We start from the raw sequence: 12406 nt of genomic DNA, 5'->3' as shown, positions 1-12406 counted from the left end.
CATTATGATTACTTAGGAGTTTTGAATTCCTCATGTGTATAAAATGTTATGGGAAGCCATTATGCTCTTGGTACTGCAAGTATTCACGTTTTATTGGACCCTTCAGCATCACTATTAAATAAACAAATAATACTAATGTGATCATAAAATACACGAAGATTCCTGAAGTGCTAAAATAATATCCCGGCTCTCCTTCCAGCTGCAAATCTTTTAAGTCTAATTCTCACAGTCGGAGGCTGATCCAGCAAACACGTTTTCCCAGGGGTAGTAATCTTGGTGCAAGGCTTAGGTTAGCTTTATGCCCTAGCGCACAAAGCAGGGACCAAAGCCTGGCCGATCTTGGGCAAGCCCCTGCACTCTCTGCCCCTCACTAGAAGAGTGGTGGACCCGTATACAACACAGGTCACTTGCGCCATGTATTATATTAGTATTTCTGCTGCGGTGAAGGGTTACTATATGCCTGAATTGTTTCTTCTGTGTGTGGCATAATTGAACGGGTCGGGAGTTGCCATGGTGGGGTTTGAAACAGGGTATGGAGCAGGAGTCTCCCTTTGGTTTCCGGGCTGAACCATGAAGCTCGCCTCCAGCCTGGAGTTTGCCTTGGAGCGTTGCTGCTCTCTGCAGGACTTCCTGGCTGCTGGCCACGTCTGAAAGCCCGGCCTGACTTGGCAGGAGCCGGCCCCGAAGTGTTAGCAGCAGCCTGCCATTGACAGTCACTGCTGGGAAATGTAATTTGGGTTTTGGCTTCCAGGCTCTGGGTTGTCTGAAGTTAATTATTAGCTTTAAAGAAGGAGGAAAACAGAGCAAGAGGAGCAAAGCTGAAGTCCTTGAAGTAGGAGGGATTGGGGGAAACGGTGTGGAAAGACAGCCTCCTTGTGTACAAGAGGTGACAGTGAAGGACACTAACCCTCTCCTCAGCTGAGGCCACCTCTTTCTGCTTGCATTGTGGACCAGAAAAAGTGGGCAAAGGTACAGGTGAAGAGGCATGTTAGAGATGTCACAAAGTCTTGCCTAGCTAATCCTTCATAATCATTTTTTTCTGTTTTGCTCATAAAACAAGAGTTTTGAAAACTTTTACGCTGGCCTATCTGAAAGTAATGGTAAAACTGAAAACTTTGTAAAATCTCTTCCGGAGCTTATCCAGGGTCTAGTTCCCTCCACCTCATTTCGGTTGAGCTCCACTTCCAGGGTTAAGCAACAACTGCTGATGAGACGCAATAAATACCACTTGCCATGAGACTGGTGGGAGGATTCGGGCTGCAGTAATCACTGGAGAATGCAAGAAAAGAGCCGTCTCCACCATATAAAAACATGAGTGACTGAGTTGTGTTGGGTACGTCTTGATACTGATTTTGTTTGCTTCTCTGTTTTTGCTTTTGTTTCTAGAGTATCAAATTTGTTAGTAGAACACAGTCCGGTGGGGAGCGGTGCCTACAGATCAGTGGGTGAATGGCTGGAAGCCATCAAAATGGGACGATACACGGAGATTTTCATGGAGAACGGATACAGTTCGATGGACGCCGTGGCTCAGGTGACCTTAGAGTAAGTAGTTTCCAAATCATTTTCACTTCATTTATTGAAATTGAGAGTGGGGGGAGACAAACCATTAGAAAATAAGTAGGGAGGTGGCTCCAGAAAGGAAGCATTACTCGTTTGCAGTCAGCAGTTTCCAGGGAAGCGTGCTCTTTTAGCATCCGTATTGACGATAACAAATGCAGGCAAGACCAGAGCTTACCGCCACTACATTGACAGCCAGCACCTTGGCTCCTTTGCTCGAATAAATTAATGCTTGAGTTTGAAAAATTGACAAGCTGTCCTCCTACATAAGAGTAGTTGATTACGTGGGGTCTTGACAAAATTAAAAAAAAAAATCCTACTAGTAAATATGTATGATCTAGAGTCCTCTCTGAGCTGTACTGGCTTTACACTAGCTGGTTTCAGAGGTCACCTGGATTTACCCAAGGCTGAGTGGACACTCAGCCCGGTGAAAGGTAAAGGGATTCAACATTAGTCTGACCCACAGAAATAAACCTAGACACAGCTGATGCCCGCACAAGAGCATCAGCAAATCCACAGCTCTAGGTGACAGGCTCCCTGGCCTAGGCTCTTCCTTCTAACTTTCTGCAGGCTTAAAGCAGGCGTGAGTTGCATTTTCACTGCCTTTCGCATCAGCGGGAATCGCACCCAGCAGGAACCAAAAGCTGCTAGCGGGCTTCAATCAGTTATTTGTTAGCCAGAATATTGCAAGCAAGGCTCAAGTCCTGCCATGGAGCCAGCTCCTCTTCTGCTGAAGGCGTCAGGCCTGACGGCAGGGCTGGGCCCACGGCACCCGTTGTGCCCTGCACGTTTTCACGTGCGTGTGCTGGCGGTTGGGGCAGCAGCACTGCATGACTTGGTAAAAATACCTCGGGGCTGCTGGTTTGTTATGCTCTACCTTTAATTGCCTTTGTCATTTGTGTAATCTCGTCCATACTTTCTTCCGGCCGCTTATTTGAACTTAGCACGGAGCCTGCATTTCCAGCTGGGTTAACTTGAGCTCGGGTTAGCACAGGCATTGAGGCAGAGTGGGAAGGATTAGGCTCCGTGCTTGGGGCTGCTTTGGAAGAGGTCCTGGCTCCTCTGATCACAAGCAGGCCAATGCAACCAGATGGCCAGCGTGCCTACAGAAGCGGAGCAGAGGATTAAGGAAAAAAGGACTAAAATCCCCACAGAACCACAGCGTTTCTCCTAGCTGTCACCGGGTTTTCTATGGAAACGCACTGCACAGGGTAGGAATTCCTCTGCACATGACGCAGAGCTTGGCAATCTTATCATCAGAGCAGGTTCCGGTGGAAAATGTAGATTCTCTAAAATATATCACACGCTTGTCGCTGTTTGGCAGCAGAATTATTCAAATCGAAGAAATAGGTTTTACCATTTCTTAAACAAAACTCCAAATTTGTTCTAATTCAGAATTTTCTGTGAACATTTTAAGAGCTCTAAAAGAAATGCTCAAATCAGAAATGAAATGCTTTGGTTTGGGTCAGAGAAAACTTTGAGTTCAACCCCAATTAGGCATTTTTCACTTTTATTTTTTACATTCACCAGTAAATTAGAAGTTCACTTGGTCACATAGCTCTACCCGCTGTCCTAGCATCCGTCTTCCTAGCAGGCTGCCAAAACTAGGACTCCCTAACCTCCCCCTCAGGAGGGTCAGCTGCATTTCTTCAAATTCACACAAAATGCAGTGCTTCATAAAATGACACTATTAAGTATTCCTTAGGTTGCACGTGTATAATTTGTAAGTAACAGAAGGATCTATTACAACCGTGCCAAATAGCCACTGTTTTTTGGTGTAAAATCTCAGCAGGCCGACCCTCAACTCAGTAGCCCCATTACTCATCGCAGAGCCACCGCTTTCTTCACTTGTTCTCCCTGCCTTTGAATTTGTCCTCTCTTCTCTTTGCAGCCACGATCTCTCTTTTAATCTGTTCCCTGCTTCCTCCTGCTGCTTCTTTGTCTTTTTACCCTCTTCTGGCTTTGCTTTCTCTCTCTTTTTATTCTTTTCTTACTTTTTATTGTTTTTATTCATTCTTCTCTCACGTGCGCATTTCCTCCTCCTTTCTTCCTTGCCTCATGGAAAACTTTGGGAAAAAAGTCCATTTTGGATGAAACCCTTCCTTTATTTAGAGCAGTTCTTCAGTTTCTCTTTCTGATTGCTGAAAGTGGTTACCCACAACAGGGCTTCTTGAGGGAGTACCCTTTTACATGAAGACGGGCTCAGTGTAGGAGATATGGAAAAGCATTTAAGAAATACACCCACAAAACATTTTTTTAGAAAAAAGGACAGAGGTTTTGGGACTAAAATATTCTCTGAATCCATCTGACGTTTCACTGGCTGTCTTATATCAAAATAAAAAAAATCAAAAGGTCAAAGAATATCTACATTCTTAAAATGAAACTTCACTTACTCAGATTTTTAAAATTAAAATCCTTAAAGCAAGATTATGAAATGATCTGCTTAATTCCACTTCAGATTTTAAATACTTCTATGTATTTACCCTTCAGCAGTCCAGAAATTTCAAGAACATCCCCCCAAAAATCTTTTCAAGCCAACCAAAAACTATTTGAAAACCATTTTTCAGATTGGCAGTGAACCAAGAAATCCATTATCCGTGCAGTTCTAGCCAGAAAGGCAAGTTGTTTTAAAAGTCTTTAAATCAGATTATAGCTGCCAGAGATGCTCTGACCCTCACGAGCTGCAAACCATATCTAAGACCCCCTCCTCAGGGTCCTGATAGGTTGTGTATAGCACAAGCGTCATCTTCGGCCGCTTTTTTAGCAGCCCCCGTGGAGACGACATGTTGGAGCTGCTGAGCTGCAGCTTTCTTCCAGGCTTTCTCAGCGGCAGAACAAGGCAGAGGAGCTGATGCCCTGGGAGCCTTTAGGTGTTTTTGGGGGGGTTGAAGCTGAAAGGAGATGTTTCACGAATCCATCTTATATTTCACTGACTCGCTTCTGTCAAAGCTGGAAAAAAGGGCAAGAAGTTGAAAAGCCCCGACTTCACATAGTCGCGCTGCCCAGTAGGTGAGGACTGTGTGGAGCAGCACTGTGGCCAAGGAAATGGTCTATGGGTGGGCTTCCTGCAGAGATGGCTCAGCTGATTTATCTGGGCTAGCTCAGCTACTAGAAGAAATGCAGCTGGCGGCCCACAGTGTAGTGTTCAGCATGGCTTAGCTCATCTCCCCAGGGCCGTGAGCAAACCCTGGGACTGTCGGCGCGACTGTCTCCAGCCGGGCTGATAGTGCCATGAGGACCACACTATTGATTTGACTCTTAAAACGTGCTGGGAGGCTCCTTTAGTATGGAGCAATACCATACTTGTACAGCTCCATCACTTTTCCACCTGGGAAATTTAGCAAAGCTCTGCTGATTTTGAGGTAGCTACATCAGTTTTTCTGAGCTGGCTCCAGCTAGGTAGTAATACATGTCAGCAAATAAAATCTAGAGGATCCAGAGCACCTTAGACGGAGATGCTCATGCAAGGCATCATGCTTCTCCAACAGCTCTGCCTCGGACGTTTGCGCTGCGTTTGTGGTTCAGCCAGAGGGCTTGGTCCTGCTCAGGTCTGTTCTTGGGAAAATTGGGGAAGATCAGTTAAAAAGCCAGCCAAACATGCAAAAACAGGGCCTCTGTGATACCTCTAAGACACGTTAAAAAACACAAAAGGCTCAGCTCTTAAAATTAGATGAACCACTGTAAACTTCAGTGGCTTAAGAGGAAAGGTATCCAGTGTTTAAGACCTGAACCGTAGGCTCAGGCTGGTGTAAACTGGCAGGTTGCCCTTAAAATCAACAAAGTAAGGGAAAGAAGTGCTTATCTGGATTCTGTGGGGGCTCCTCTTAGATCCTCCCAGGTTCTCCAGAGAGACTCAGGGGAAGAAATAACCTTGGAACACACAAAGTTCTTTAAAGGTTAATATATTTGGGGGGTTTGTTTTTGTGGAGGTTTTTATTTTTCTCCCCTTGAAAGGGAAGAACAAAAACATTTTGTACCCTGCAAATGAGAATTCAGGTTAAATGTTCCTTGTCATTTTTAATATAGGCAACTGTTCAATATATTCCAGAGCTGGGACTTGGGGGGATCAGGTAAAAAAAGATCTGAACATTTGGAAAGTAGCTTGCTTTCCCCAAATGACATCAGTAGAACATTCTTTACAATTTAAGAGGTTGCCTTCAAATACCATCCAAAATGATATTCCCCAAATTCAAACTGCACAGGGGATGGATGTGGAAATTAAATGGCAAAAAGGGGAACTGGATAAAAGCAGAAAAAATGTGATGGAAGTAAAGAATTCCTACAGTCTACTGAAAAAAAAAATCATTAGCAGTATAAAGAGGATGGCCATAATATTCTGATGTTACAAGTGTCTGTTGGTGCCTGGGTTATGGCCTCTTTACGGGATCTGGTGGAGATGGTAGATGTTCAGCACTTTTTGAAAATCAGGCCTCTCTTGGGTGAGACACTCAAAAGGTTGGAAGTCCTGATGTGCCCCGCTATGCACGCAAACCAAAATCCTAGTTACCGCCCTGCTTCTTTCAAACTGATGGCTTGATGCATATATTCCAGAAAAGAATAGTGCTAGTGACAAATTTCTGGAATCAAAGATTAAAAACCTAAACACAGAGAATATCGCCCCAAGTCCTGAGCTCTGCCTGCTTAAGCAAAGTCCTGAAAATGTATGTGTTCAAACAAAGAGTGATTTCTACATTTAGCTCTAATTCTTGCAAAGGGACGAATCACCTTGTGAAAAGTGGAGCCTCACCCTCCACCCCCTCTTTCCAACTGGATATCAGACTTGAAGGAAACCTTTCCGGTGGACCAGACCTGCTCTTTAAACTTGTGGACCACCTAGTGACTTTGAGTGTGTCTGGAGCTCTTTCAATACCCTGCAAGAATAACTTTACCAGGACAATACTCAAGAATAGATAGAACCATGACTTGAGTTTCAGTCTGACCCTTGACTGGACCAATTACTAACAAAATGTGGACTACGTACTATACCTTTTGAAAGATCTGTACTCACTGAATCTCAGGACACCCTGTTGTTTGTTATTAGATGAAGAGCTCTGAATATTTGTAATGATCTGTGCTGTGTTGCCTTGCATTGTATTTTTTTCTTATAAAATAAAATGAATTATTTATTAAAAGTTCTACCTGGATGAAGAACATTTAAGAGTTCACCTGCTCTAGATGCTTATCCTTAGCCTGAAATCTCAGTGCTGAGATTGCGATGCTACGTCTGCTTCTCAATGACCCAATTCTCATGTCATAACAACGAAGGATGGGAATAATGAATAAGAGCAGATGAACTCTTAAAAAATAAAGGTCCTCATTTCAAGCAAAAGTCCCTAGCAAGAGGATTCCTTTCTCTAGTGTCTTCTGAAGGTCTTTGAGGTTCTTCTTCCCCTCATTTGAACTGATGACTAACTTACTCCGTGAGTGGTCCCCATCTGCGTGGTCAATTGTAGAGTTACACTACATGACGAAGAGTGGTGAAATCTGGCTTGGATGGGAAATGAAACACAAAGTATCTGTGGGCAGCCTGATGGCTGCTGGCCACAGCGATCTTTCAGGAACCTGGCTCTTTTGCATGACGAAATGGATGGTGAGGGGCTTGTATTTTATGTGGCAATCCAGTCCTAGTCTACACTGTGTTCGACAAACTGGTCCATGGTGTATTAGTAGTTCTGTTTGTAAATAAAATGTTTTAAATATATTTCTTACAACGTGAAGACCCTGAATTCAACCCTTGCAAATGGAGGAGATCGCAGTTAAGGGGATACTTTTTTGTCCTTCACAAAATTGCAGCTGGGTTTTCATGGCAGGCTGTGGCATTGGAGCAGCATGCCTGCAGCTGTATGTGAACTGTGGAATGAGCCGACACCAATTGCACCTTTATTCCCTTGGCTTTTTGGTCAGCTTAGGTCAGCTCCTTACTACAGCATTAACATGTGATTCGAATTCCTGCTTATTTCTGTTTTCAACCACAGGCAAAAGAAAGAAATGTAAAAAGGGGAGATCTCTACCTAAAAGAGGACTAAAACTCTTGTCGCTGCGGGGATTTGAAAGTGGGGAGACGGCACAGCTTGCATGTGCAGATGGGTCTCCACGGCCTCCAGGAGTGCCCACGTCACTGCCACGACAGCACACACAAACTGAACATCTGGAGTAGGGTCCCTTGGCTCCAGATCACCAGTGACAGTTGCTTGCTTCTCCACAGGGTCTCAGATGCGCCTTTTCTTGGGGGGAACTGCACGTTTCCTAGCGTCCTACCAGCCCCTCGCAAAGCCCCTGTAGCTCCTTCCTGCTGAGCTGACCCCAGGGAAACTGCTAGTTGGTCACGGTCAAATGAGCCAAGCAACGCTGGAGCTTTTTATGTTCAGTAGTTTCGTAGCCCTTTGGCACGGAAGTTTGATTTTGTGCAAAAGCCAGCTGTTTTGTGCCCCCAGTTTTGGGCAACGGCATTTAAATTGACTTCTGCTGTTGCTGCTTTAGATCGAGTGCTTCGGCAATGTCAAGTCCTGGCTGGAGATGGGACTTGGCTGTGTGGGAGCGTGCAACATGTTGGAAGTCACGTTTGAAAATGTGAATTAAGCTCCCACATTCTTCAGGCACTTTGGGGAAAGTTTTATCACTGCCTTTGCAATGTATAAGGTAGCCTTTGAATAAAATACATTATATATAAAATACAGTATATTTCCTCATGCGGGTCCGGCACTGCTGCTTCTGCTCGTGCCCCAGTCAAGGGAAGCACTGAGCTGGCATAAATCAGTGTGGTCCCACTGACCTCAGTGCAGCTCTGCTGGTTTTACACCAGGGGAGCATCTGACTTGGGAGCCGTTGCCTGGATTAGGCTTTTGGTCCATCTTTGTGGAGGAGAAAGATCATGCAGCATTTTTTCCCATCCTTGAGGAATCCCCTGGCTTTTGGCCAGAGGCTCCACATTCAAGAGGATTCATTCTTCAAAAAAATAGACTAGATCCCCTGGTGAGCACCTAATGGATTGAAACCAGAAACACATTTTTCTTCTCTCTCTTGCTTTCTCTTTTAAATCAATGAGGCACTCAAGGATATTGGATTATGGTAGATACTGTAAGGGAAGAAAAGCTCTGTAGTGAGTATCCAGAAAATCTGGAGTGGTGCTTGGATCCTTTTGATCAGGAAGCCCGCTGCTACCCCAGTGCTTCAGGGAGTTTTTCTTTCCTAGATTGATTGAGTTGCGTATGAAACACGAACATATACGTGCCTTGCTAATAGTTTCAGGCTGGTTGTTCTGCATGACGTGCAAGAGGAGAGGGAGAATATCAGAGAAACCATACATGTGTGAAATATTTGGTGCTGGATTTTCAAAAGAGCTCAGCCTGCACTTTAGATACCTGAAAAAATAGCTGAATTTTCAAAAGTGCCAACTGAGCAGCACTCAGCAGGGGGAAAATGGATGCTGGCTCTTTTAAAAATCTGGTCCTGTGCTGGTTTTTTTTTGATCTTTTGGTGTGAACTTCCAACACTGCTGTGTACATGAAAAAAATTGTACGTAACAATAGCATTACTACATTTTCCTTTGTTATTAAGATTGCTTGCCGAACTAGTTTCACAATTCAGTGGAGGCAGAAATGAAAGCTTGTCCCCCTAAGAAGTTAGACACCTTTGCAGATGCCGCAGCCTATTCTTCCGGGTAAGGAGCGTGCCAATGTGTCTCACTGACCTCCGTTGCTCTGTGCCCAGTATGTCGTGATTTTCTGCATGCATCGGAGAGATGCATCATGGAAAAAGGGATGATAAGGAAATGAAGTGTTTAGCCTCGAGCAGAAAATCTGGTATACTCCGAATCAAAAGGCTGAAAGAGTGACAGTCCCATGGAGAACAGATCTGACTTTTGGCTTTAACCGACTTTTGTGTTAGTGCATCAACCCTCACTCTGAACTGCTTTTTATTCAAAGCAATGTTTTAAAAAGTAATCTATGTAATTTTTTGACATGGATGATTTGTTGTATTCACAAAGGAGTCTCTGTCCAGAGTGTAAAGCTGCTGAGAGCGACACACCTCGATGTGTAGCTCCCATGCATTATGCAGAAGTATTCAGGCGGTCATTGCATGTGCTCATCTGCAATCTCCAGCATCTGAATGTGCTGAGTGCTGTAGGCCAGGTTTGCCAACACCTCAGATGGCATTCGGGCTCCTGAGAGAAGCTGCAGGGTCTGGGGACATTGAGGCTCCGGGAGCCAGTGTGGTTTCCAAAAAGCGCCCAAGTGTTTTAGAAGCTCAAATCCCCTTGGCTTTCAGTGGGGAGTCTTCTCCTACATGACTTGTACGTTTCTGAGAGTCCTCCACAGGGACACTTGTGCCAGCAGCTCTGGGATTAATGCATGCATTGGCAAGACCTTAGAGCCCTACTCTGAAAACATCTTTTATTCACCTCAGGTCAGAGGTAGAAGGCCAATAATTCTCCAGTGGAAGTCTTCAGAGAAAATGTCACGCGTCTCCTCTAAGTCACTGACAACTGCTCTAACAGTCTCCACGTCTTATGTGGGAAACATGAGCATGCCTGCCTTTATCTTTCTTCCAAAGCTTGCTTTCTTTGATGTCTTTGTTAACTTTTTCCACTCTTCAAAGAGCTGCAGGGGGCAGCGGGGTGGGAGCCGCGCTCAAGGTGGCAGCAGCTCAGCGCTCCTTAGGAGTGAGCCGTAGGGTCCCCATTGGCATCTCTTTGGCTTTACCTCATCTGAAGAGGAAGGAAGCATGGATTTACCTTACTTCGCACTGCTCATATCCAAGATAAAATATCAGACTGTCTTAGGAGAGGAGGAAACTGCAACGCATATTTTCTTATGCAGGTTTTCTCCTGGAATAGGGTCTTTCATGTGTAGTAGAAACCCAGGGACTGGATTCCTTGATGTTTGGCCTGGCTTTTTTCCGTGGCCTATTTGATCTCGATCCAATCCCTTCACCTCTGAGATGTCCACAGCCACTAAAAATGGGGATAATTACCCTTGCCTCCTAAGCAAGAGCAAGGTATTAGCAGTGGTTTGCAGTGCGTGGGAGTTGTTAGTAGTGAGGTCGGCCCGAGTTGGTCCGTAGAAACAACGTGTGCTTTCTCCACACAGGGACTTGAGGCGCCTCGGAGTGACACTTGTTGGTCACCAGAAGAAGATAATGAGCAGCCTCCAAGAGCTGAAGGTCCAGCTGGTGAACGGGATGGTGCCCTTGTAACTTGCTTTTAAAGTCACTTCCTCGAGTGATCAGTCCTGCACTTTGTATACTAGCCCTGAGATTTATTTTGACTAAAAAAAAAAAGGGAAATTCAGTGATTTCTATAACTGAAGGACACTGGCCTCAGCCACGTCATTTATAAAGCAGTGTTTGACTCAAACTTTCCTTTTCTTCCTATTTGTGTCCTCATTTTCATGAAGTAAGTGTAACGTGCATGGAACATGGAAATGGATCTACTGTACATGAGGTTAACCGATTTCTTACGCTTCAGCAGCAACAACGCCAAGCCTTCCCACCACATGTTGTCTGTACTTGGGATATATATATATAGCACCTTTATATACTGAATTATGGCAGCACATGGTAATACTTCCAAGGACTTACTTGAACGGAGAAGTTTTGTAGCCGTTTATGGGCTCGCAAAAGCTGCAGTTTACTGAAGTTTACTTCAAGTCTTAATTGTCTACAGAAGTGTATTGAAGAGCAATATGATTAGATTATTTCTTGATAGATATTTTGTTTTGTAAATTTAAAAGATGCTGTTACACAGCGTTAAGTTATAGAGACTAGTGTATAAACATGTTGCTTGCTCGATGGCAAATACAATACAGGGTGTATATTTTTTTCTCTCTGTGTTACAAAGTCCCTTTTAGTTTGCTCTTCTGTGAGGATGCTACATGAAGAAGATGTATATACTGTACAGTTTGCTACACATCAGGTACAAGATTGGGGGGGGGGGTTCTTTGTTTCCTTTTGTTCTCTTTCCCTCCTTGTTTCGTTTCCGTTTTGTGTTGCCGCTATGCTTTGTATTCTTGCTGTTGTTTGGTTTTAGCAACATATAAAGCTTTCAGGAGTTTTAATTACGTATATGAGGTAGAAAGCGTGTGCTTAAATAAAAGACGTTCCTCTCCCCGACCCCATCCACGGTGGCAGCATTGAGAAGAAGTAAAATGGGATTAAATCCCCCAGCTCGCGGTGGCCTCAGGGGCAACGTGGCACCTGGACGGGATGGCCTTGCCAAGGCGGCAGTGATCGGAGCCGGGCCTTGCCGAAAGCAGCCGCCCGGGCACCCGGCAGCTTCTCCCCACGCAGGGCCCGGGGGGAGGCCATGGGCTGGGGCGGCTGAAAGGGCGGCAGCAGACGGGGCCGCCCCGCTCCTGCCCGCTCCCGCGCCGGGCCCCTCCGCCGCGGGGCAAGCTGGACGCCTTCAGCACAAAGAACGGACACCCGGATGGATATGCAGGCGGCTACTGACCTGGGCGCTTTGCGTGGAGAGGAGGGAAACCCAGTCGCGGCCAGAAACAATTTTCATTCTTCTTTTGCTATCGATGGGATTAATGAGCACAGTTAATACGGTATTCTTGGGTGGGGTGGGGGTTTTTTTTAAAGGCTTTGGTAAAGATAAGGATTAAAAAAATCGCTCTGCTCATGGCAAGTATTTACGGCACAGCAGAGCCGGAGCAGCGCTGCCAGCGCCGCCAGCAGGCCCGTCTCCCGCTGGCCTTCCCGAAGTGCGTCTTCAGTGTCGCTGCAGCTGCTTTTAAACATCTTCAATTCCCTCAAGGCCCTTGGATGAGAATTGATTCAAATGCTAGTTTCTAAAGAAAAGGGGTGGGGAAAGGCCTAAAAGGAGAGGGTTTTTTTTCTCTTCTTC

The 12406-nt window shown here is 45.2% G+C and overlaps 1 protein-coding gene across 5 annotated transcripts in view; it reads left to right on the top strand.

Annotated features, from left to right (window-relative positions):
• Positions 1-11621, top strand: part of EPHA5 (EPH receptor A5) — a 203669-nt gene extending 192048 nt beyond the window's left edge. For 2 of the 5 annotated variants that reach the window (XM_067297308.1, XM_067297306.1), the window contains exons 16-17: positions 1387-1542; positions 10647-11621. In XM_067297308.1, the coding sequence (XP_067153409.1) occupies positions 1387-1542; positions 10647-10752 (262 nt within the window). In that variant the 3' untranslated portion in view covers positions 10753-11621. Of the gene's footprint in view, positions 1-1386; positions 1543-6254; positions 7259-10646 lie in introns of those variants that run through there. The other 3 variants (XM_067297305.1, XM_067297304.1, XM_067297307.1) reach the window with 2 other exon arrangements.
• The last annotated feature ends 785 nt before the right edge of the window (positions 11622-12406 follow it).

This window comes from Apteryx mantelli, chromosome 5 (assembly GCF_036417845.1).
Source record: "Apteryx mantelli isolate bAptMan1 chromosome 5, bAptMan1.hap1, whole genome shotgun sequence".
Lineage (NCBI taxonomy): Eukaryota > Metazoa > Chordata > Aves > Apterygiformes > Apterygidae > Apteryx > Apteryx mantelli.
Note: the sequence above shows the minus strand (reverse complement) of the source record. Positions and strands in the feature narration are given on the sequence as shown.